The sequence below is a fragment of the Dermacentor silvarum genome, chromosome 1 (genome assembly GCF_013339745.2).
Source record: "Dermacentor silvarum isolate Dsil-2018 chromosome 1, BIME_Dsil_1.4, whole genome shotgun sequence".
In the NCBI taxonomy this organism is placed as follows: Eukaryota; Metazoa; Arthropoda; class Arachnida; order Ixodida; family Ixodidae; genus Dermacentor; species Dermacentor silvarum.
Window position 1 is genome coordinate 251,596,942 of NC_051154.1, and position 25,210 is coordinate 251,622,151.

Sequence of the window (25,210 nt, forward strand, 5' to 3'; positions counted from 1 at the left end):
CACTTCAATTGCTGCTTCTGTGATGAACCTAGTTACGGTTTCATTCATTACCTCTATGTTGTCTTCATCTTCCTTTTCTAAAGCTGCATATTTGTTTGCGAGCACCAGCCTGAATTTGTCTGCTTTTACCCTTACTGCCTCTAGGTTGGCTTGTTTCCTCTTCCCTAATTACACTCTTTCTCTCTTCAAATTGAGGGAAATCCTAGACCTCACTAATCTATGGTCACTGCACTTTACCTTACCTAACACTTCTACATTCTGCACTATGCTCGGATCGGCAGAGAGTATGAAATCTATTTCATTCCTTGTTTCTCCATTAGGGCTTTTCCAGGTCCACTTCCTGTTGCTGCGCTTCCTGAAGAATGTATTCATTATTCGGAGCCTATTCCTTTCCGCGAATTCCACTAACATCTCTCCTTTTAGAATCGATGCTGTAGTTGCCAATAGCTTGCTCACCATCCTGCTTTTTTCCCACTTTTGCATTGAAGTCGCCCATGACTGCAGTATACTGAGTTTGCACCTTTCTCATTGCTAATTCAACATCTTCATAAAACTGCTCTATTTCTTCATCATCGTGACTAGAGGTTGGGGCGTAGGCTTGTACTACCTTCATTTTGTACCTTCCACTTCACTTCTGTACCTCTCCACCGACAGCAACAAACCAACCAAGAGTAATGCCCGACTAACGATCGAAAGGGTCATTCATCTTCATACGAAAGAAGGCACGAGTCCGCGGGCACTTTGCTGACGCCCTGGCAGACATCTACCTGCCGGTAGAGCACAAATCTGTACCGTGGGACGACCCGACACGCGGGTGCAAGAGGACACCTCAACTCTTGCTGGATCGTCCTTTCGAAGTTTCGGAGATTGTGCACGCCCTTCACGACCTAAACGGTCGCTCGGCCCCCGGCCCAGACGGACTAACAAACAAACTACTCAGAGATCTAGATGACAAATCCATAGAATTTATTACGAGCAAAATTAACGAGGTATGGACTGAAGGCCGGGTGCCGGACGAATGGCGAACTGCCAATGTAGTCCACATCCCCAAACCCGGAAAACCACTCCATGTAGAAAATCTGAGGCCCATCTCCCTTACGTCGTGCCTCGGGAAGGTCGTGGAACATGCCATCCACAATAGAATTGGAGAGCACATTGAAGAATACGGTCTATTTCGCCACAATCTCATAGGCTTCCGAAAATCCCTATCAACGCAAGACGCCATGCTACTCATCAGGAGCGCCGTCATAGACAACAAATCCAGGGATGTAAAAGACCTCCTGGTGCTCGACCTAACAAAGGCCTTAGATACGGTCAGGCACGAACACATCCTCAACGAAATCTGCACTTTAGATCTCGGAGTAAATTTCCACAATTTTGTAAGATCGTTTTTGGATAACCGAACGGCCACCATAAACATCGGACAAATCAGAAGCAGAAAGCACATGCTAGGTAACATCGGCACTCCGCAAGGGTCAGTGCTTTCGCCGCTTCTTTTCAACATCGCATTGAACGATCTCGCAAACAAACTCTCGAAATTCCCGGGGGTAGGGCACGCGATTTACGCGGACATCACCATTTGGTCCACGAGCGGCCCGCTAGGCACTCTGGAGCAGAACCTACAGCAAGCGCTGGACACCACGGAAGCTTTCCTTACAAACACGGGACTGAAGCTCTCCCCCAGCAAATCACAGGTCCTCCTGTGCAAACAAGGCCCCAGGCAGAGACAGCCCCTTAGCTTCCTCCCCGTTCACCTACACACCAGGGACGGAGGAAACATCACCAGGTGTAACACAATTAAGGTCCTGGGCATGGTCATTGGGGCTTACAGCAATGACAACGCGGAGGCACTAAAATGCATCACAAAGAGCGCCCACAACTTCACCAGGGTCATATCACGGGTCGCTAGCAAAAGGGACCGACGGAAAGAGGACAACCTCATGAAATAATTTCACGCCTTCCTCATCAGCCACGTAACCTACGCCGCTCCCTCCTCAACTGAAGAAGACGGAGCTGAACAAAATCGACACACTAATCAGAACAGGATTGAAAAATGTCCTAAGCCTCCCTAGAAACACTAGCACGGAACGACTCCTCCAATTGGGGCTACACAACACGGCAACAGAACTCTTTGAAGCACAGGAAACGCCCAAATTAGTCGGCTCTCACTCACAAAGGGCATCGAGATACTACTAGAAGCAGACATACAGCCCCTCTTCCTGCCACCAGAGAGGTCGCAACTATGCACAAATGCCAAGAGGTCAATAACCGTTGATCCAATCCCAAGAAACATACACCCGACCCACAACGAAGGGCGGAGAAAAGCGAGAGCGAAGGCAATCCTTGACAACTATAATCGTAACAAAACGCAAGTCCTCTTCGTTGATGCGGCCAGATATTGGCATCGAGGCGCATACGCGGTCTCTGTGGTGGACGCCCATGGATCACTTGTCAACGCAGCCACGGTGGTTACCACCTTCACTCACGAAGCAGAAGAAATGGCCATCGCAGTGGCCCTTCCAAGCTGCAAAGAAGCCTCCGTCATTTACTGGGACTCAAGAACAGCCATCAGAACCTTCTCGGTGGCCCTCGTCTCTAGGAAGGCCGCTACGGTGGTCAACAAAATCTTCCAAAGAAACGGGAGGAGACAACCTCACGTTCCCCACACATCAATGGTTCCCGGCCCACATGGGCCAACATTTCCGGACCTCCTGACAGTAATCCGAACGAGCGGGCACACCAACTGGCGTGAGAACTCACATTCCGCGTCTGCGGTCCGGCCCCTCACTTCAACCCAGCCTGGAGGGATCTAGACAACAAAGACACGCTTGTATCATACCACGAAATCGCTTCAAATCATAGGTTAGCACGAAGAATTTTTCCTCCTCCTCACCAAAACCTCAAAAAAGCACAGGCCGTCACTTACAGACAGTTGCAGACAAGAACATACATCACACCCACAACACTAAGCAGGATCAATCCTGACCTTCCTACTGCATGCCCACACTGCGGCCACTAATACAACTTCGAACACATGCTCTGGCTGTGCCCTGCCAACGCGGGCACGGACTTTCCTGACCAGTCCTCCTGGGACTCAGCGCTCAGAAATACAGAGCTCATCGCTCAGCTCAAGGCTGTCCAGAGGGCCCGGGCCGTCGCCGAAGGACTCTGTCTACCGGCCCCGACCTGGGTGGAGCCACCGGATTGATTGGAGAGGCCTCCGGCCCCGCTTTAATTCTTTCTCCTCAGGACATCAATAAAGTTCGTGCTCACTCACTCACCTTCTCATTAATGCTGTAGAATTCATCAATGTTGCCCACTATGTTGTTATGGACTAGAAGCCCTACCCCGGATTCTCTCTTATCTGGAAGACCTCTGTAGCAGAGGACGTGGCCGTTGGTCAGCACTGTGTAAGCCTCACCAGTTCGTCTAACCTCACTAAGGCCAATAACATCCCAAGCAATGCCTGATAATTCTTCAAATAGTCCTGCTAAACTAGCCTCACTCGAGAGGGTGCGCGCGTTGAACGTTGCCAGGTTCAGTTTCCAGTGGCGGCCTGTCCGGACCCAGAGATTCTTAGCACCCTCTGCCGCGTAGCAGGTCTGACCGCCGCCTTGGTCAGGTGCTCCGCAGCCACTGGGGACTGAGGGCCATGGGTTAATTGTCGGAGTCATGAGGGAGGTAGCAGCCGAATACTGCACCAGGGAGGCCAATTCCTGTTCTGGTGAGGGAGTGACTTTGATGAAGCTTAGTGGGCCTTCCTAGTTTGGTTGCACCTGGACTAGTATAGCCCCACTAGCTCTTGGCAATATTTTTTCTTACCGGTGTCAGGCACCGCTCCATGCCTGAAAATGTGGTGTACTGGAGTAGGATTCGAACTTACGACCTTCAGATTTGAGGCCGGGTATTCTACCTCTGCTCCACGCCACCATAATTCAGTTCATTGCCAAATGCTGTGAAAACTGCCCCATCACTGAACCTCCCAGGTGCGCCTGCATCAGTAGGGCGGAACTGGTATTAGCTGTCGGCCAGTCATTAGCACCATAAAGTGGGTCCCCTAAAACATTAGAATTAGCAATCCCTTTGAAGAATTCGTGTAACTGTAGTGACCTCATTGTTATCTTTCATTACATTCGCATCATTACAGTGTTGCGGAGCACACATGAAGAAATATTAACATTTTATTGTACCAGAAGCTTTGCCTAGAGTATCTACATAATTTTTCCACCCTGTCATCCTTGTGCACTACTCACATGCCCTATCCCCTCTAGGCTCGTTGCTCTGGATGGGCGTGTTTGCCACATCCGGCGGTGTCCTCCTGTCGGCGTTCCTTTTCCTGCCCGTGTACCACGGCCTCAACCTCACCAGCATCAACGAGGTACACTTTGTAGAAAACACGAAGGTCATTGACGTAATAGTTCAGCGCAAACCCGCTAGGCGGAGAGAAGTAATTATAAGGAAAAATGAAACATGTCAAATGTTCGTATGTTCGGAGTCAAATGTTCATTCACGTTTACAAGAACTCCTTGTTCACATGTCTTGTCGGTGACAAAGTCAAAAGTTAGGTGACGCATCGGAACCCATACAGCTTCCTTGTTGAACAAGCAACCCGTGCGCGTTCCTGAACTCAATTAACTTTTGACTTGGTCCGTAACTAAAGCCCTTGTGTTCCCTCTCTCTTTTAATATTCCACCTTAGACCAGTAGAGCTTTGTTGAACTCCGGACTATCCGCACTACATGTTCTTGGGAGTGTAGGAAGGAGAATATGCAGAGCCTCCTCAGAATTAGTAATCGTTGATCTTTCAGCACATGGTCAATCAACTGCCCTTCCCTGCAGTACTTATCCCCGGTAGTAGCGCAGGGAAAGACGAGCACACATAAAAGAAATAGACGGGCAAGCGCTGTCTTTCAATTTAACTTTTATTTAAGCCAATTTTCGCGTCCAATAATGTTTAGTTGAAAGACAGCATTTGTCCCGTCTATTTCTTTGTCATTTGTGCCGTCAAGTTAGTTAGTACTTACTTTAGTAGTAGTTAGTTGTTGTTGTTGTCGTTGTTGTTTAGCAAACAATGGTAACTCATACCCATTGGCAATGGAGGCCATAAACTGTATGGGCAATTCCAGGTAATCATAAAAAATAAATTGTCTAGACTGGCGTAGTAAGTGACGTAGAAAGGGGAAATTATGAGAACAACACCAGTAAACATCAGTCATCAATAATTCAAAGGTCGAAAACAAATTATAAAAATGAGATTCATAGTGAACAGGCCAACCGGTTGGACTCAATAAAGAATAACTGGACGGCGGAGCAAACATCCCTGCGGCTAAGTACCAAAGTCGAGGCCGCGAAAGATTAACAAGACTGCTGGAACTACTCTCCGAGCACTCTCGCCCGCACCGAAGAAGCATTGCGTTCGGAGGAACTACAGCCTTTGTCAAAAGAAACAAAGCGAATGCGTGCTGCTGAGTCATGGATTACCGTGGCGCACTCGAGCAACTATACGACAAGTGTAAACGCAACGGAAACACTGGACCGGCCGCAAAGCGAATTTAGACTTGGGTCGCTCAGTACGTGTTCGTGCTTGCCACTGAAGGAAACACTGAAGGTCAGGAGCGACAAACAACGCCGACATCGTTACCCACACAGCTTACACTGAGCGCGACAGAAACACAGATGGCACAATTGCATCCAACACGCTTTGGCTCCCAACTCACAATTGTTGCGAGAAAAACGGCATTTACGTACAGGCGCAGGGAACATAGCAAAATAACAAAGCAAAGAATATGCAACACCATATCTACCGAATGCGCACCTTAATCACCGCCTCCTCTCTTTGTGAATAAATCCTTGATGCATTGTTCACGAGTTTGAAACAAAGATGCCAGTGCTTATCACCACGAATATGCTGTTGGCCACCGCAAGGGCAAAACTGTTCACACGTGGTGCCATAAAAGGAAGGAACTGTGCCGGTAAAACGTCATGTAATGCGTAATACAGACACCGGTGGTCTATGAGAGGAGCAGCTTAGTAGGTGCCAATCGAGAAGCAGCCCAGTCGAACTGTGGCGAATTCTTGAAGTGACGACAATAGGACATGCCCAGGCTCAACTGGATCAAGTAGCGTAGAGCGTTAGTAGTAAAAGTAATAATAACTGGGAGAGAACATTGTACCGTGGTAAACTTGATTAGACTAATGAGCGTAGAACGCTAGCAGTACAAAATCACTGGGAGAGAACATTGTACCGCGGTCAACTTAATTAGGCTAATGAGAACGACCACAGCATGCCTTCGCCGCACTACAGAGACACGTGCGCCAAATAATGCATGACCATCGACCATGCGCGTTAAACCCTAACGTAAGGCAATGCTAGAGCCACTCAACGTGACATGATGAGCATTTAGCTACTACAAGTTGCACAGGTTACCGTCCTAGCGAACGAAACGCGAACATTCGATGTAAGGAGGACGGTTATCTGCTCGCCATATTCGTCTCTGCCGTCATCCAGCAGACCTCAGCCGTCGGGTGTGCCGTCCTACCTTCGTAATAAACGTCGCTGAGAAGTCAGTGAACCAATTTGTGTTTAATTAATGTGGTTTTACATATTCCAACCCTGCGTGCTTGGCTATGAGGGACGCAGCAAAGGAGGAATCCGGATTTACTTCACTCTTAACTCTGCGACAGCACCTGAAACTTCTTAAGTTAATAGGCAATCGAAAGTTGATAGAGCACCGGTGCTTGAATTTTGTTCCTCCAGGTCTAGCGTAAAGACTGAAGTATTGAAGGCCATAGTTGGGGCAGAAAAAAAACGTACGAAAATGAGAAAGTTGAATTACCCATTCATGAGTCATTTGAAAGCAACCCCGCGGTAAGACGAGTCGACGAATGAATTTCAGTCGTCTCTCTTCATTCCTCAGTTAAATTTGTTAAGCAATAAACTTGAAGCGTTTCTTTTTTTTTTTTTCAGTACCTGGAAAAACGCTACAGCTCCACCCTGATCAGGAACGTAGCCTCCGGCGTCTTCATACTCCAAACGGTGCGTGCAAGGCCTATATCTTCCTTTTAACATAAATTCAGCATTTCGAACGACCCGCTTGAAGTACCACGAACACGTTGTAAACGATGTGGCAAGGGCAAGGTACGTTTTTTTTTTTTTTCGAAGTCGAATTCACTACGTATAATACAGTGAGTACGTGGTTCAAAGGAACGACAGTTGTTGCTTATATTTGAACACAAACAAACGCGCACGCATACACGAACACACACAAAAAAAACAATGTATTTCTTTCATAGAAACGAAGACTTTCATTGGGAGGCGGCGTGGCCCTCTGAGATTTAAAACGAATTGCCAATCTCTCCGGGGCTTGGCTTAATTGTCGATTTCACGCCCGATAGGCATGCAAGTCACTCTATAAATGCCGGCGAAGTAGTGCCAGTGAGCGAACCTCTGTTCTGCGTAATAAAACAGTGTATCACGACATAAAATCTGTAAGTGTAGTGTCGACTCATACGTATCCCTAAAGCACAAGGACTCTTGGTTGAATCCGCATGACATTCAACGGTGACAGTGACAGTGACAAGAACTTTTATTGGTCCTGAGAAACTGGCCAGGGGGAGCCGAAGGCTCCCTCAGGTCAAGTCGGTGGCTCCGCCCACGATGGCACCGGGAGGCGAAATCCCCTTGCGATGTCGTGGGCCCTCTGGACTGCCTGGAGTTGGATGTGGTGGTGGTCGCTTCTTAGGAACTCCTCCCACTGTTCCTTTGTGGCAAGTATAGAGTTTTCTATGGCTGGGCACAGCCAGAGCATGTGATCGAAAGAGCATGAGTCGGCTCCGCATTTGGGGCACGACTGCGGGAAGTGCGGGTCTATCCTGCTAAGGGACCGCGGAGGGGGGTACGTGCGGGTTTGTAACATTCTGAGCGTGCTAGCTTGTGGTTTATTTAGTTTTGTGTGAGGAGGAGAGAACCACCTCCTTTCCAAGCGGTAGTGTGAGACGATCTCGCGAAAGGTGCACAATGGGTCTTTCTGGATGCTAGCCTCGTTACGAGGAGGGCCGTTGACGGCTGCGCGGGTCGTGAAATCGCGCGCCAGCCGGTGAGCCCGTTCGTTGGGGTTGCAGCCGTGCGGTTGGATTGAGTCTCCCAGGTGGGCCGGGAACCATGCAATGTGGAAATATGCTTCCGTGCCAATTTGACTGAAATTAGTGAGCTTGTTGATCGCAATTCTATTCGCCCGTTTCGATACGCGCGCCGCCGAAAAGGACCTAACGGCTGTACGGGAATCCGAGAAGACGAAGAGGGGAGAATGTGCGCGTTGAATATCGCCCTGGCCATACACAGCGGATATCAACGGTCGTATTGATTTTTCATTTGGGCTACCTATTTCTTGAACCATTTGGGTATGTGCCATTGAGTAGATGCTCATTCTTGGCCAGTCCTCCAGAACGGTTATGTGCCACTGTAACTGAACTGGTATAGAAGCATTAAATTCATTTAGATATGGGTCGTACTTATCTGTGCATGCATCTGTCATCACCATCCTTCCCTTGACAAGCGTCCTACATTGCCTTCGTCTTCCTGACATCGGTGCGTCGATAACACACCACCTGATCTGGTGTGTCCAAATGGGCATAGCTTGTAAACGGTGTAGTGCATGAACATTGTATGACGTTACACGATGTCATCGGGTGAAAAACATGGTTGTATACATGGCTTTTAGTTGTATAGCGTTTAATTTCCCGCTTTGTTAAAGCGTCGCTTAAAGGGATACGGACACAAAAGTTGGCGGGTGGTTTTTTGCGTCAGAACAAAAGTTGAACTGTTGAAAATGGCGAATACAGCAAGCTGCTTTGAAAAAAAGAACTAGAAACATCTTTTTTTGCGATTTTCTATTGCGCCTTGCCTCCAAGCGGCCGCCGGCAGCAGCTGAAATTTGACGTCATAACACCCACCCGCGCGCGCGCGCGCGGCCAAGGTCGGCCACAGCTGTCGCAGTGTTTCTGGGTGTGTCGGTCCCTTGAAGGTCCCTCGCACGTGGTCCGTCTGATACATTATCCCCGTCGGCGCTCCAGGCAGGTGGTGCGTCTTACATGCATCTTCCCGCGGTCGTCGCTCGGTATTGACGCGTTCGTCGCGGCGGAAGGAAATGCCCAAACATTGCTGTTATAATAGCATCGTCGGTCGTGACACGCCGTCGCACACATTTCCCAGAGACGAGAAGGTGCGTAAACTTTGGATACCTACCTGTCAGCCATCACGCCCCAGCCTGGAGACCTCTAAGAAATGACTTCATTTGCGCGAACCACGTCGTCGACGATGATTATGTGACCAGCCCGGCTGTGCTGAAAAGCCTCGGCATGCCACTAAAATGGCAACGCTTAAAGCCTGACGCTGTGCCATCGGTCTTCTCACGAAAACGCAAGGCAGAAATGACCAGCGGCGCGTTTGAAAAGCGGAGGCGAAAAGATGTCGGTATTGTTTTCGTTCACTTGCAGCCTTCTTGAGCAGTGTGAGGTCGAGGCTGGGGCGAAATGCCCGAGGCTGGGCACGAAGGCAGTAATGTCTTTAAAAATGTTGGCAAAGCATAGTACAATTATGCTTTGCATTGCGCGCGCGAGCGCGACTCATGAGATCAGTACTATACATGGCAGCGGGGCAGACACACACACTGCTCTGCTTCTCCACGAGCTAAAAGCAGGAAAAACTGGGGAGAGCGCCAGACAGGTGCTGCCATCTGTCGGGCGGCTGGCGAAGTGGACGTGAGAGTCTCGTAGGTACTGATACCTGACAACAGTTGCTCACGCCGATGGCATAAACTACTATTCGGTCATCCGCGCAGTGCTGAAGTACCTCGCAGCTGCCTCGCCTGCGTGCACTCTCGAAAAAGCAAGTTTCCAGAGGAAATGACAAATAATTCTTGCACAAGTGTCTGGTGCAGAGCGAAATCTTCGCGCTATGGTTCGCGAAAACCTGACCGGCACTTCCACGGCCGCCTGCTTTTCTTCGTCGCTTCACGCGGAAGGCTCGTAACCGTAAGCGGTAATTTTTCTTGCCAAGTTGGAATGGTCCTCGTCTTCAGACGTGTACTCATCGCTGGTAGAGGCACCATAACTCCAATCCATGCTCGCTATGGCGGCGTCGGGGCGCTTCGAATGACCGCGGCCGGCCGGCTGGCTATCCGACGAAGGTGTCGTGACGTCACGCCTTCCCACTCGCGCGGGTTGGGCGGCGAGGTGCCCGCTCACAAAAACGCCAAAAATAAATCCATCGGCTCAAAAATGAGCTAAGTGACTACTTCCTTTCGGTGTAATCACACACTGAGGATTCACTTTCAGCATTCTCGTAAAATTTTAAATTTTCTGTCCGTATCCCTTTAAGGAATATTCCTACAACAATCTGGGTCTTTACATTGGGTCTGCACATTGAAACGAAGCTCTCTTTGCGTATCCTATCGAGTTTGGTGTAACCACTGCTGCTGAGCCGGTCTGTGTCTCGGCGGATATATATATATATATATATATATATATTATACGTGCGCCAAATGCAAGTACCGCCAAACGTGCTTGTGGAGGAACAAGGAGGAGGAAGAAAAAAAGAAGGAAAGGCAGGGAGGTTAACCAGAAGCACGTCCGGTTTGCTACCCTACACGGGGGAAGGGGTTTAAAGGGATGAAAAGAAAGGAGAGAGAGGGAAGAAAGCACTCGCAGTATAAACACATGCGGTTGTCCCACACTTCACAATCGGTCACTGAGGCCAGTCGACTTCATGAACTGTAACAATGCCCGCGTCGCTTCGTAAGCCTGCGACGCGTGGGGCCACGGTCCAAGAATCTTTGTCTCTGAAAAAGGTCTGCTGTCTAATCGGTCTAACACACTCCGGAGAAGGTCACGTTCGGTCTCATAAAGATGACAAAAACACAACACGTGTTCCACCGTCTCCTCACAGTTGCACGAGTCACAGGTTGGTGTGTCGGACATGCCCAGAAGGAATGAGTATGCTTTCGTAAAAGCCACTCCTAACCAGAGGCGGCAAAGTAAAGTTGCATCACGGCGGGGGAAGTTCGATGGAATTTGTAGCCTCATTGTAGGATCCAGCCGTTGGAGATGACAGTTCGTAAAAATCGGGCTGCTCCATGACGTTTCTCTCTCGGTTTGAGCGAGTAAACGAAGACCCCTCGCAGCGTCTGTCCTCGATAAGGGTATAGGAACAGTCAGGGTTTCCTTATGGGCTGACCGGGCGGCATCATCGGCAAGGTCATTACCAACGATGCCACAGTGCCCCGGCAGCCATTGAAAGATGATGTCATGTCCGTTCATGAGGGCTTGATGGAGAACCTCTCTGGTCTCAAACACCAGTTGTTCATGTGTCTTGCGTCGTAATGCTGACTGCAGACTCTGAAGGGCTGCCTTGGAGTCACAAAAAATGACCCACTTTCGAGGTGGTGTTTCTACGATGTAATTAACTGCAGCACGTAGAGCGGCAAGTTCTGTAGCCGTAGAAGTCGTTATGTGGGACACTTTGAACTTCCTTGTGACTTGTAAGGTCGGGATGATAAAAGCGCCTGTGGAGCTGGTGGCTGAGACAGATCCATCGGTGTAAACTTGCGTTCTTAACTCATATGCATCGTTCAGCAATGACAATGTCAACTGTCGTAGAGCTACCGTGGAATGACTGAGCTTGTTCGTAATTCCCGGAATCGTGAGGTGTACTTGTGGCTGCCGTAGACACCACGGGGGTGACAGTGGTCTTGCCGCTGGTGTAAATCCCGATGGAAGGCAGCCTTGATGTGTCGCAACAAGTTTCGAAAACGTGGCCTGAGGTCTTTGTGCCGGCAAAACAGCAATGTGATGACTGGGTACGCGACACAGGTGTCGAATGTGTGCTCTGAGGTTGTCAACCGTGATGTATGTTGGAATCAAGTAGTCTCTAGCAATCACGATTGTTGCATGAGTCGAGGCGCATCGTGGAAGTCCAAGACATGTCCGCAGAGCCTGGCCTTGCAAACTTTGGAGGGTACGAATATTTGTTTTGCATGTATTCGCCAAAACCGGCAAGCTGTATCGTAAAAAGCCCAGAAACAGTGTTCTGTACAGCTGCAGCATGGACCGTACCGACGTTCCCCAAGTTTTTCCACACAGGAACTTCATTATATGTATAATTGAAATTAGTCTCCGCTTCAGGTAGATGCAGTGGGGGCTCCATGAAAGGTTCCTGTCAATAATCACACCTAAGAAGCGGTGAGACTTCTGGTATGTAATATCCTGGCCATTGAGAGAAACAGGGTACGGTGACATGGGTTTGCGCGTAAAGGCAATGAGCGCACATTTTTCGATGGACATAGTAAGGCCTTGTTTTCGGAGATAGGAACAAGTTAGGGTGGCTGCCCGCTGAATTCTTGTGCGCACTTGAAGACGAGTCACCGCAGAAGACCAAAGACAAATATCGTCGGCGTAGATCGACAGGTGTATTGTATTGGGTAATAGTTCAGCAAGGCCAATCATAGCTAGGTTAAACAGAATAGGGCTCAATACCCCGCCCTGTGGGACGCCGCAGTAGGTATAATAGTTGGCAGAGGGGCCATTTTCGGTCTGCACATAGAAGGACCTTCTGGTCAAATAGTCTCTGATCCATTGAAACATACGGCCACCGATTCCGACAGCCTCCAGTGATTCAAGGATCGCTTCATGTGTGACATTATCGTACGCCCCTTTCACATCAAGAAAGAGCGCCACTGATATGCGCTTGAGACATTTTTGTTACTGTATGTACGTTGTCAGGTCGATAACATTGTCTATTGAAGACCTGCCTCGCCGAAAGCCTGTCATTGAGTCAGGGTATATACTGTGGCGTTCAAGGTACCATTCTAAGCGTGTAAGGGTCATTTTTTCCATTACTTTACCTACGCAACTTGCCAGGGCAATAGGGCGATATGATGTCAGGTCTAAAGGCGACTTCCCTGTTTTTAGTAGCGGTACAAGCCGACTTATTTTCCATTGCAGAGGAACAATTCCGTCACGCCATGAGCGGTTGTAGTAATTCAACAGCTCTTGCCTGGCCTCCCGTCCAAGATGGACAAGAGCTGCATAGGTGATGCCGTCAGGCCCTGGTGAAGATGAACGTCGAGAAGCAGCCAAAGATGCGTCAAGTTCTTCCATAGTAAATGGAAGTTCCATTTCTGGTACGCGAGACACAGTGACGACACTAACACCTTCGGCGTGGGGGGTGACACACACGCCGGCGATCCGCGCACAAAAATTATTTGCCACCTCAAGTTGCGTCTGGCAGTGATGTAGGGCTAAGGCCATGAAGGGATGTCGCTAGGGCCACGAAGGCCACGAACTGTCCTCCAGATGTATGAAAGTGGTTTACGAGGGTCCAGGGATTCACAAAAGGACTTCCAACGTTGTTCCTGCAATTTGTCCAAACGGCGCTGGATTTTCTTCTGTGTTCTTCGTGCCATTCTCAGGTCACAAACTGCCTTCGTGCGCCTGTACCTCCTTTCAGCTCGTCGTCGAAGTGCCGTTAGCCTCTCCAGTTCTACGTCAAATTGGGAACGGTTCGCTTTCAATGTTAGGAGGCATGAAGCTTCTCTCATTGCCTCTGAGATGGTTTCCTCTAGGCTATGGCCCAAGTCTTCTCTGCATGCATTTTCCATATGTAGCTTGAATTTAGTCCAATCGATACGTTGTACTGCATTCGACGAGGAGGAATTGTTTAGCCCCCTGATCTTCAAGTAAGTGGGAATATGGTCACTTCCATGCGTTTCTATGTCTGAAAACCACTGTACTTGCGAGCTGAAGCATCGTGATACCAAAGTCAAATCTAGGCAACTGCTGTACTTGAGGCCTCGCAGGTATGTAGGACTGCCGTCATTCATCACACAAAGGTCGTGATCATTGGCGAATGTTACCAGATTCCTGCCTCTGGAATTGATTGCCGAGCTACCCCAGAGTAAGTGATGTGCGTTGAAATCGCCCGTTATAATCCAAGGACCACTGGTATGTAACAATATGTCTCGCAGTCTATCGCATTCAAATCGTCCTGACGGCGATAAGTAGACACCAATGAGTGTGAATGACACGTGTTTCTTTTTTACACGTAGGCAGACATACTGATTGTCATCATGTGGTTGTACTGCATGGTGGGCATACGTAAAATTCGTGCGGATGTAAACGACAATTTTGCTGCGCTCCTCGCACGTCGACGACAAAAATGGTTCGTACCCTGACAGTTTGATGGGAGTAAGTACGTTGGGTTCACAAATAACGATTATGGGAATCCGATTTGTGAAAACATATTGACGGAAGGATGAGATGCGGGACCTCAAGCCTCTGGCGTTCCACTGTAAAATCGAAGCTTGTCTGACCTCAGTGCGAAATGACAGTATTGGACGAGCCATGGTGTCTACTCAAGGCTTGCAAGTACTGGATTTAGAGCATCCAGTACCTGTAGTGCACTTTGAGCTGACGGCGTTTTTAGCTTGCCTAGGAGCACGCGAATGGCGTTCATCATTGATCGAAGCAACGCGATCACTTGTTTGTCCTCTTCAGGCAGTTTATCGGCGGGAGGTTCAGCATTCGTGGTTGCCGATGTGCGCTGTGGCTTTGCGGGTGGCTGTGGTCTTGGCAACCTAGGCCAAGCTGCATCAACCGCAGTCTCACTTTTTCCAGCATTCTGGTTCCTATCAGCCGTGACCGGTCTGGGCGGCAAGGGCGGTGGAGCCGGTGGATATGCGACAGACGCGGTAGAGACGCTGATTTTCTTCAACGAACGTCGGCGACGATATCGCCGCTTTCTGATGGTTTTGGCAGCCTCTCGGTGAGACGAATGGTCTCTCGCCATTTGTTTTAATACAGCCAGCTCCCTTTTCATGTTTGGGCAATCCTTTGACGAAGCTTCATGGGGCCCATGACAATTCGAGCATTTAAGAACAGTGGCCCTGCAATCATCCGCGGAGTGCGTTTCAGCGCAGCGAGAACACACTGCTGCATTCTCGCAAACGCTTCTCACGTGGCCCAGCCTCATGCATTTGAGGCATTGTAGTGGCTTCGGTACGAAAGGTCGCACAGGATGTCGAAAGTGGCCTACCTTTACATATGAAGGTAGACAGTCTCCCTTGAACACTATCTTCAAACAGCGTGAGCTGCCCAGGCGGGTAACACTCGCGATGACATCAGCTTCACTGGCTGGTTTCACAAGAATTTCCGAGTCGGAGCTGGGAATCGCGGAATCTACATCGTAGATGACACCGGTGACGATGTCAGAGCCCAGCGGGATGTGGGAACGGACCTTCATTCCGTCCAGGTCGGTGACGTTGTGCAGGGTATTCAGTGCGGCTGCATGAGTAACGTCGACCGCCAGGACGTTCTTGCGCGTGTTTACTCTGATGTCGACAATTTCATTCGGCACCAGTGCCTCTAGCAGCACCGAAACGGTTTGCCTGTTGAGGCGTTTCATGTTCCCGTTGGGTACAGTAGGAACGAAGAGGATGGTGTTGGTCGCAGGCCTCTGTTGTGGTCTTTCATTCAATGTGCTCGAGGACGAAGAGGTCCTGGTGTTGCGTCTCTTCGCCTTACGGCTCATAACAAGTTCGAAGTCGTCGTCGTCGGAGGCCTCCTCGCTGCTCAGTGAGTAGATATGGGTGTCCTCGCTGTCAGAGTTGCTGTGAGGGCCAGTCCGCTTTCTTGACGCGGCCACCGCTGACGTCGCCGAATCTGGCAGACGTCCGGGTTGGTCCGCGTCCATCGCCCACGAACAAAGAATCGACTTCTCAGAGGTACACGTATAATTCCACAAAATGGCAAGAGATACTCAAAAAACGTTCTGCCAAGCAGACACTTCGTCGTCGTCTCCCCAACGTGCTTGTAGAACCCCTGTATATATAGCAGGCTGACTGACAAAGTAATACCAGTACACACACACCTCTTCTGCAAAATAAAAACATACAATGATAAATACCTAAATAAAGGCTGAACATATCTATCTGAACCACATAAAGCCATTAATCATAGGCACCTCTAAAGCACGCCGACGTCTTAATGGGAGAACGTATCATATCCAACCGAATCTTTGATACTTTAATTTCTTTGATTCGGTATGTGTTGCTGGATGTGTGCGCATTGTCGGCAAATCCTCCGGATCGGGTGTGTGCCACTGTGGCGCAACAAGTACAGAACCCTTCAAGACACCTGTCATGGTCCTCGCGACGTCACTCTTGACGTCAGTGCGCAGACTTCTCTCGCGCGCTATGCGTCCGCGTAATTAAGTGTTCGCATTTCGGCATAGCTTGTGAGCGGTGTTCGCATTATGCATAAACATAGAAATTGCTCGAGATTAAATTTCTCAACTTTGTGGCGGATAAACATCAGCATTGCATTAAATTACACGCTGCAAATAAGATGAAAGTAAACACAATTGTAGGCATTGCTGTTAGTTCCATAAAATTTAATTATCTGCTTCACTAGAGCTTCTCTTCAAATGAATTTCAACATGTGCTTTGGATCTGCACACTGTTAAACTGGTTTGCAGACGTCAACAATAAGCCACCGTCATGATCAATCCGCCAAACTGTCGAGCACGATGGCAGTCATACAATGTGCTCGTTAAGCGCGTTCCTTTGTAGTTTATATACCATCACCACTACAGGATTACGAAAATAAATATCATAAAATAATTATTATAAAATAATAAAAACATCATAACTGCGTGCGTAGGCGAAAATTAGTGAAAATACGAGAAACACTATGGCAAATGTTCTCGCGAAGTAAAATTTGTGTGGATGAATCGCTACTCTTGTTAAAAATTGCCTAAACCTCCCGTTCGAAAGCATTATATCCGGGCAAGGTTTCAAACAGGCAAGTCATGCGCGCCTAACGTGTTAAAGCATGTGGTTTAATCACAGGCAACTGAAATTCTTACTACAACTGCTCGAAAGAAACTGCTTCGCTGGAAATTGGCTGGTGATTCTGCAAGGTTGCACATGTGTGCTGTCTTCTTTTTAGAGACTGCATGTTTAAAGTACGTGTGGAGGTGCCTTTACAATAAAGCGACGCCTGCGGTTGGCATAGGTATGTCGGCATCGTTATGTCTACATAATGATAACGTATGGTCAGGGTGCAGTGAGTTCTATAGGGGCAGCTGCATGGTATGGTATACATAGCGATAGTTGTGGTGCCTCAAGATAACAACAGAGTATATAATACCTTCCAGACGACCATGAGGCAGAAGAAAGTCACGCAGATGGCGACAGGTTATCACCAAATGACAGATTTCAAGTATCACAATAAAGCGTGCAAGATGAGTTTGGATGCAGAGAAAGCGGAAAACAATTACGGGGTTTTACGTGCCAAACCCACCATCTGACAATGAGGCACGCCGTGGTAGCTAGGGGGACTCAGGAATAATTTGGGCCACCTGGGGTTCTTTAGCGTGCACCTCGAAACGCGCCCATCGAAATGCGGCCGCAATGGCCGGGATTCGATCCCGCGACCTCGTGCTTAGCAGCCCAACACCACGGCCACTAAGCAACCACGGCGGGTGAAAGCTGAAAGCATGCATTGCAACGGTAACCACAAGTGAGACCTTAAACCAGAGTTAGCTCGGCTCCCTTTCAGAGCTTTCGAGCAGGGCACAGCAGGCTGACAATAACGCGTCCTCGAGCCAGGTGCGCAGAGTGGCGGCTTCTTTTGCTTGGACAAAGGCTGTGCGCGCAGCGTTGAGATACGCACGGACTATAAGCTCGGAAGACCTTACGAACGTATAAAGACAACTGGATGCCCATGTTGCAGGTTCTCTACACCGGAGTGGCGTTGTACGGGCCGTCCTTGGCAGTGTCATCGGGTGAGGCCTCTCTGCCTGTCCTTGTATTCTTACGCCGGCCTGTCTGTCTGCCTGCCTGCCTGTCTTGTATTCTTGTAATCAGCGGCATGGAGAGTCCCTCGATATGTTTAAGGTCCTTGTGTTTGATACGTTGCTATGTTGTTTTTTAATGTGACAATACAAACACGTTGACCCATTGTCATATTTGTGTGGCGCGAGCAGAAAGGTTCGATTTTGATTGAACGCTCCGTTATTGCAGCGGCGTGCGTGCGTGCGTGCGTGCGTGCGTGCGTGCGTGCGTGCGTGCGTGCGTGCGTGCGTGCGTGCGACGTCCGAGAGTCGGCGTACCGGCCGGAAATGTTTGGTTACCGGTAGTCTTTAATCGATGCGCACTAGTGTTCGGCTGCCATGCTGTAGCTTTGCCTGCCGAGAGGGAACACTAATGCCTATATACCGCGCGCTCTGACGTGACGATCACGTGTTGGATCGATACGGCTTCAATCGTGTTGCGCAATGCTGTCTCCTACTTCGTTGCTTCCTTGATGCCTATATTTAAATATTAAATAAATAAGCTTTAGTGATCTTGTGTAGTACGAGTACTGAGCTCGCGCGCTGTTTGACGAGTTCCGTGGTTGCTAAGCGCGCACGCTCGTGCGTCATCGATTTGCAGGTTTTTTGCCACCTTTAATAGTGCCTTGTTCAAGAAACAGCTCTGTTACGCAAAGGGCTAGAATGGATGTACGCACATTGGATGCACGCACAAGGGAGGAGAAAAATAAAATGTTGTACCGCAGTATCGAACTCGTACAGACATTTGTGGAGTGCATTCACTCTTTCTTTTTTCTCTCATTCGTCCCGTTTCAAGTGACCGGCTTGTCCGTGTGGACCTCAATCGTCGTGAACGGCTTGGCCTGCACCTTCTACACGAACATCGTAAGTCTCGAAGGCATCATTTCATAACCGGAAGTTAGTTTCTACGGAAGTAGTGAGCTGAACAGCGAGCTTTTTCATCTTCGACTATTAAAGTTGCAGGCATTTTTTTGTTTCGTCCGCTGCATCCCGAAGGTTGCTGAACGCAATGTTCTTGTCCTATTCACGCTGACGTTAGCTATTTACTTGGTTGCTTAGCCGGTTTGTCAATCGGTCTGTCGGGACGGGTCAGTCGGTCAGTAAGTTAGTCAGCCAGTCATAAAGGGTTTCCTGACGCAAAAACAACTGAGCTATTTGATAAGTACTGATAAGAAGTTCGAGGAAATATAAAACACTTACGAATATGCTTACAAGGCCCGTGGTAACACGTAAACGCAATAAAACACGGAGACAAGGTTAGAACTGGTACGATAGCGCAAAACAACACGAGGAAGAAAACAGGACGGTCGCTAACTGACAGTTATCATTGTCGTTGTTGTTGTTGTTGTTGTTGTCGGTGTTATTGTTGCTGTTGTCGTCGCCTGCCTTATGTCCTTGCTCATCATCGTCTTGTCTTGCGCTGCTGTAGTCATAAAGACACCAGCTCATGAACTAGAGTTGTGCTATCTGCCACAGGCAACCTTTAAACAATTTTTTTAATGTTCGCTGAAACACCCGCTATATTTCTTTTGTGCATTCAGTTTCAGTTTCCTTTCTTTTCCTCCCCCCCCCCCCCCCCACGCCCCCTTCGCCAGAGATGACGTCCGCAGCTGAATAGCTTTAGAATGCAAGATCACTACGAGTAAATCATCATTCAATCACTGCGCATGGGCAGCTAGAGCTCAGATGCTGCTGGGCCGTGTTAACAGTGGGTCTTGCGCGGCATTTCCTCTAATATACGTGAAGCTCTGCAGATTGTTAATGAGAGTTCTCACGACTCTTTAACACTGCAGTGCTGACAATTTCACAGGAGGCCCGCTAAATGTGTCCGGAGCCAGCGTTTATGTGTTTTTCACAATGGGCGCGCGAAAGCAATAAAGCTGCATCTCATCTTACAAGAACACGCCAGTTAGGTAAATCACACGAATATGCTCTCTTTCTTCTCTACAGGGAGGCCTAAAGGCAGTGGTGTGGACGGACGCAGTTCAGATGATACTGATATACGCGAGCTACATTATAGTTATTACAGCGGTACGTATGTATATATACGTTTATTAATTAATATCTACCCGTATGCCTATCCATTCATCTGCCCACCAGTGCAGGCTGGTGCTAAGTAACGATGTAATTCATTTGCATACGCATAGCCCGAAAGCACGCAACGCTACTTTGTGCTCGACCATCTTACAGCTGCCAAACACAAGATCTGCGTGTGTGTTTAGGCTTCGGCCGCAGTAAGAGCGTGCGAGCACACGCATGAGGGTATGTTAGCGCCCGTGTTCGTGTGCGTATTAAACGTACTTGCTGAGGGTCACTCCAAAAACTATACACCCTTTCGGACTTTTACCTTGCCCACAAACAATAATCGTCATTTATGTTGCGTGTTGTCTTTATCGGACTGCGATCGCTGCTTTCCTGTTAAGAATGGCATGTTTGTCGGTGCCCATAAATTTCCTGACTTGAAAGTGTCGGCAGCACGCAAAATAGATCACGCTTATTGGGGGCGAATAAGCCCCAAAGGGTGCACACTTGACATCGTAAACAAGCGCGTTAGCGCACACTGCAAAAAAAAAAAATAATAATAATAAATGAAAGGGTCAGAAGACAAGGCCCATCTTTTGCCCTCGTACGACGTCAGCAGGTAAGCAAAAACACGGATGGCAGAAAAAGTATGTTTGCCCCCTTATTAAAGTGCATTTTCGGAGTTGTGTACGAAACCGCTGCTAACATTCGGGGCAGAAACTTGGAGATCATTAAAGAAGCTGAAGAAGTTAAGGACCGCGCAACGAGCAATGGAATGAAAGCTTTCTTTGTATGCCACGGGGACACGTTTTGCCGGGGCGTTCATCAACACATTACCATGTATGTGCATGCGTCATATGTGTATGGGAGTGTGTTTGTATATCTGAGCAGACTTCAAAAACAACATTGCAACTTATTGAAGGAAATATATCAGGTTTTCTTGCCGCCTACCTCAGCATGTGTTCTTTTCTTTCTTTTTAAATTTTTAGAGGCAGTATAAGAGAACACGTGGTATTTGGTCCGATATTCGGACCCGGTATTTGTTTAATATTAATTCGTGATCTAAAACATTACTTGAGACATACACCTCCCCCCTCACCACTTTCTCACACTACTCTTGACAGCCTTGTACCAAAGAGTTCGACTCCGGCCAGCGGAACTGCCCCTTTTTATACACTTATCCACAATTTTCCACTTCGAAATCAAGCTCTCTGAAAAATAAATGACAAATGACTAAGCATCGATACCAGGCAGCGACGCACATTTGTTACTACCGTTCCAGTAGGCTTTCTCGCTATTTCTGAAATCGCGAGGGCGTTTATTGTCAACCACCCGCACGCGTTAGGCTCATTAGTCGTACGCTCCGTACGTCACCGTCACGGCCTTTAGTCCGAGCGTTTTCCTCAAAAATCGCGCAGAGCGGTGCTCTATCCGTACGGTGACAACCCTTCGGCAACCCTCTCCCGACGCACCGTGCGTGACACGCGCTTTGCATGTGTGAATGAGGCCTTATTTCAGGCTGCAGTTCCCATGACTCGACCTCTCGCAGTTGCACCTGTCACGCGCCATTAGGGGCGAGAAAAACAAACGCCACTTGCCTCCGCAACCTGTTTGCTCCATTGTTTTCTTTTTTTTTTTCTTTTTTTTCTTTTTTCCTCCATCTCCTGCACAGGGCGTGCTGCATGTCGGAGGATTCGGCAACATGATAAGACTGGCTGACGAGGGAGGGCGGATCAAAATATTCAAGTAAGCACGCAACAAGAAAACAGAGCAGTGCCGGCTCCCCAATTCCAGGGGCCTGTGGACGTCACCGCGACGTAGGAAGCACAGTATGCGCCCTTGAGGTCTACGGACCTCCGCGATTCTCGGCTCTTTATCTCTTGCTATACCCCGTTATATTCTCCCTCCGTGCAGGGTAGCTAATAAGAACTAAATCTCATTAACTTGTCTGGCATTTTACCACTCATTTCGCTTTCTACGCACGCTCTCCTTCCTTTCGTTTCTGGGCATAGAAATGGTATTTTATAAGTTATATATAGAGTTTCTTCTACCCCTGAGTATTTCTTTTTAATTTTCAATGAGCAACCATATGCAGCATGCGAAAATGATGTGCTACTCTGAATCATTTTTTTGCTCACTAATAATAAAATGCAGAGCTTTAGTGCGCACTATGTCCCTCCCAAGCACATAAAGGTTTTGCGTAGAAAGCGATATGATGGCACATTGCGAAAAAGACATATACGGAAAGAAGGCAAGGATAGCACCATCGGTTTAAGTTTCGCAGGTATGCGCGAACCTGATGGTAGATGTAGTCAACAGAGAGAGAAGTCATAACGGAAAGGCACGGAGATTAACCAGGCTGAGCTTGGTAGGCTACCCTGCGCTGGGGAAGGGGGAAAGGCGGATTGAGAGAGGAAAAGGAAGAGAGAAGTTCACACCCTGCACAGTTACACAGTCATGCGTTCATCGCTGAGTTTCGTCACAAGCGGTCATACAGGCCAGTGCACCTCAAAATACGCAACAGCGCCTTAGTAGCCCCGCACATAGCAGACGCACGAGGTCACGGGCCCAAGATCTTCTCCTCCGTAAAAGGCCTGTCGTTTAAGTGCCCCAAAGCCATACGAAGGGCACTCCTCTCATCTTTGTATCTGGGTCAGTCACATAAGAGATGTCTGGTGGTTTTCTCAACATCACATGTGCTGCAATTGGCACTGTCTGTCATTCCAATTAGGAATGAATAGGCATTTGTAAAATAAACTACTATTCGCAGGCGGCACAGTCATGTTTCTTCCAGTCGGTTAAAACCCGGTAAAAGTTGTAATTGCTGTGCGGTCCATAGGCATATAGGCGCCAGTTGGTAAACTCCGTTGGATTCCATTTTCTCATAGTTATAATATGGAAAGACTGCTAAGGTGCCGCGCTGCATCCGTTCTCGACAGTGGTATCGAGATTCTTTCACATCTTCATGTGCCTCACGGCAGCTTTGTCGGCACATTCATTGCCAGTGATGTTGCAGTGCCCCAGGTAGCTACTGAAATACAATGTCGTGGCCTCTGTCCATCGCTTGATGGTAGCGTAATTCGTAATCTCTTCGGCACCAATTGTTCATGTGGGCTGCGGCGCAGAGCTGATAAGAGTGACTGTAGTGCTGCCTTTGAGTCACAGAATAGAGCCCAAGTATTTGGTGATTGGTTCGTGCACATAAAGCACTGCGCTACGGAGGGAGGCAAGCTCAGACCCTGTCGATTTGTGACGTGGATGATCTTGAACTTCTTTCAGAATGATGTCGATGGAATAACTATACCCGCGCCAGTAGAGCTGGGTCAGAGTCGAACGAGCTGTCTGTATAAATGTGAATTCGATCAGAGTAGGAACCGTGCAGTAGATGTAGAGCGCTTGATTCAGGGCACAAGTAGGCAAGTCGGACTAATTTGCAACTCCTGGAATGGAAGCCGCACTTGGTGGCTGCCGGAGACACCACAAGAACAAGGTGATCTTGCTGCAGGCGTGAAGCCTGTTGGAAGAGAGATCAATAGGAGGTTACAATGCCCGAAAATGTTGCATCTGGTCTACTTTCCGAAAGAGAAGCAAGGCGTTGAGACTGTAGGCGGGAAAGGTGTCGAAGATGATTTCAAAGGGTGTCTGTGACGTCATACGTTATGATGGGATGTTCCCGGGCGATGGCAATTGTTGTAGCTGTTGAAGCGCATCGCGGTAGGCCAAGACAAGTTCTAAGTACTTGAGCTTGCATGCTCTAAAGCAGTCTGAGCTTTGTACTTCGGGTGCTTGACAACACCGGAGTCAGTAACGCAAGAAACCCATGAAGAGCGATTTGTATAGTTGCAGCATAGAGCACGCCGGCGGTCCCCATGCTTTTCCGGCGATTGCTTTGAAGAGGGACTGATCGAGAGCAGCCTCTCCTTAGGTAGGATACGTGGGGGCTCCAGGAGAGGTCGCGGTTGATAGTGGTCCCTAAAATCAATGGGTTCTTTTGTACAAGATAGGCTGGCCATTAATATGCACAGTGTATTCAGCCACCGGTTTTCGTGTGAACGCGACTAATGCGCTTTTTTTTCTGTTGAAACGCCGAAGTCAAAATTTCTGACGCATCTGCGCAGCCGTATAACAGCATTCAAAATCGGTATAGAATGCGCTAAATATCCTTGCGATCCCCATAGAAAAATAACCCCAATATCAATATTCCAACCAGAAATAAGTATTGTAAACGGTAATTTTTAAAGCCTACAAACACACGGTATAGTGGCGCTGCAAATACAGGAAACTCCGGCCTCAACACTTTTTTCACATTGGGGGCAATTCGCTTATTCGCTGTCTTTCGAAAAAATATATTTTGAATACTAAGATGTGTTGGCAGAGCTGCATGAATAGTCACTTTATCGCAGTGTCTATACACTATCAAAAACATGGCACTGCAAATGACTGCACTCACGCCACTAAAGCGGGGACTTCTCTAAAACGAGATTCAAACTACGCTATAGAACCCTGTAACAGGGGCTCTATCAACGTGGCAGCAAGGCGCCATCATCCATACTGCCTACGGCACGGTAGAAATACACGTTTCGCTTGACAGTATTAAGGCACAGCTGCTGCTCTCGTCTTCGCGTTCATGCGGCGCTCATGATGACGTGCAAAAAGAAGCGTTAGCATGCCTGGTTCCGTATTGATTTCAACGATCAGTACGGCCGAAATGGTTGAGCAGAAGTGTAAATGCGGCAATGAACTTGGTCATTAGCGAAAACGCCTTTTCGCTAACCCAGTAAGCAACCTCTCTCGACCGAATTGTAAACGTTTAGAAAGGCGACGTGCTTATCTAGCCTAATCTCTAGTCGTCGGCTTCGGTGACGCTCTCCGTAACGGCTTCAGTTCACCGAGTTCCTGGTCTAAACGCGCCGAAAAAGGCTGGACAACGTGACTGGCGGCACGTTGTAGCAGAATTCCGTAGGTGTGCTTCCCTACATACGCACCTCGTAGACCAAACCGATAATGGCGGACACGAACGTAATAGTAAGAATGCACGCAGAGTGTAGCGCCATGCTCACCTCCCTTCCTCGCTCCAGTCGAGCGTTCGAACGAATCTCTCAGCTTCGGCAGAGCCACAACATGTATGGAGTGTGGGAAAGCCTGCCTAACGGGAATTCGACTAACTGGCGCCCGTGGCTTGCAGCTGGAGCCAGACCGTACGAGACGTTCACGTCGTGGGCGCTGTTCTGTCCTGGAGGTGCGCTGGTGCTGGGCCTACTGCGCCAGCCAGACGCAGATTGCAGCGTATCTCCAGCCTGCA

At 48.6% G+C, this 25,210-nt stretch overlaps 1 protein-coding gene across 1 annotated transcript; it reads left to right on the forward strand.

Annotated features, from left to right (window-relative positions):
• The first annotated feature begins 4,275 nt into the window (after nucleotides 1–4,275).
• Nucleotides 4,276–21,688, forward strand: LOC119439191 (sodium-coupled monocarboxylate transporter 2-like). Its single transcript, XM_037704828.2, has 6 exons — nucleotides 4,276–4,378; nucleotides 6,967–7,035; nucleotides 17,787–17,838; nucleotides 18,683–18,750; nucleotides 19,837–19,917; nucleotides 21,581–21,688. Exons 1-6 carry the CDS (start codon nucleotides 4,286–4,288, stop codon nucleotides 21,656–21,658), a joined length of 441 nt encoding a protein of 146 aa, XP_037560756.2. The 5' UTR covers nucleotides 4,276–4,285; the 3' UTR covers nucleotides 21,659–21,688.
• The last annotated feature ends 3,522 nt before the right edge of the window (nucleotides 21,689–25,210 follow it).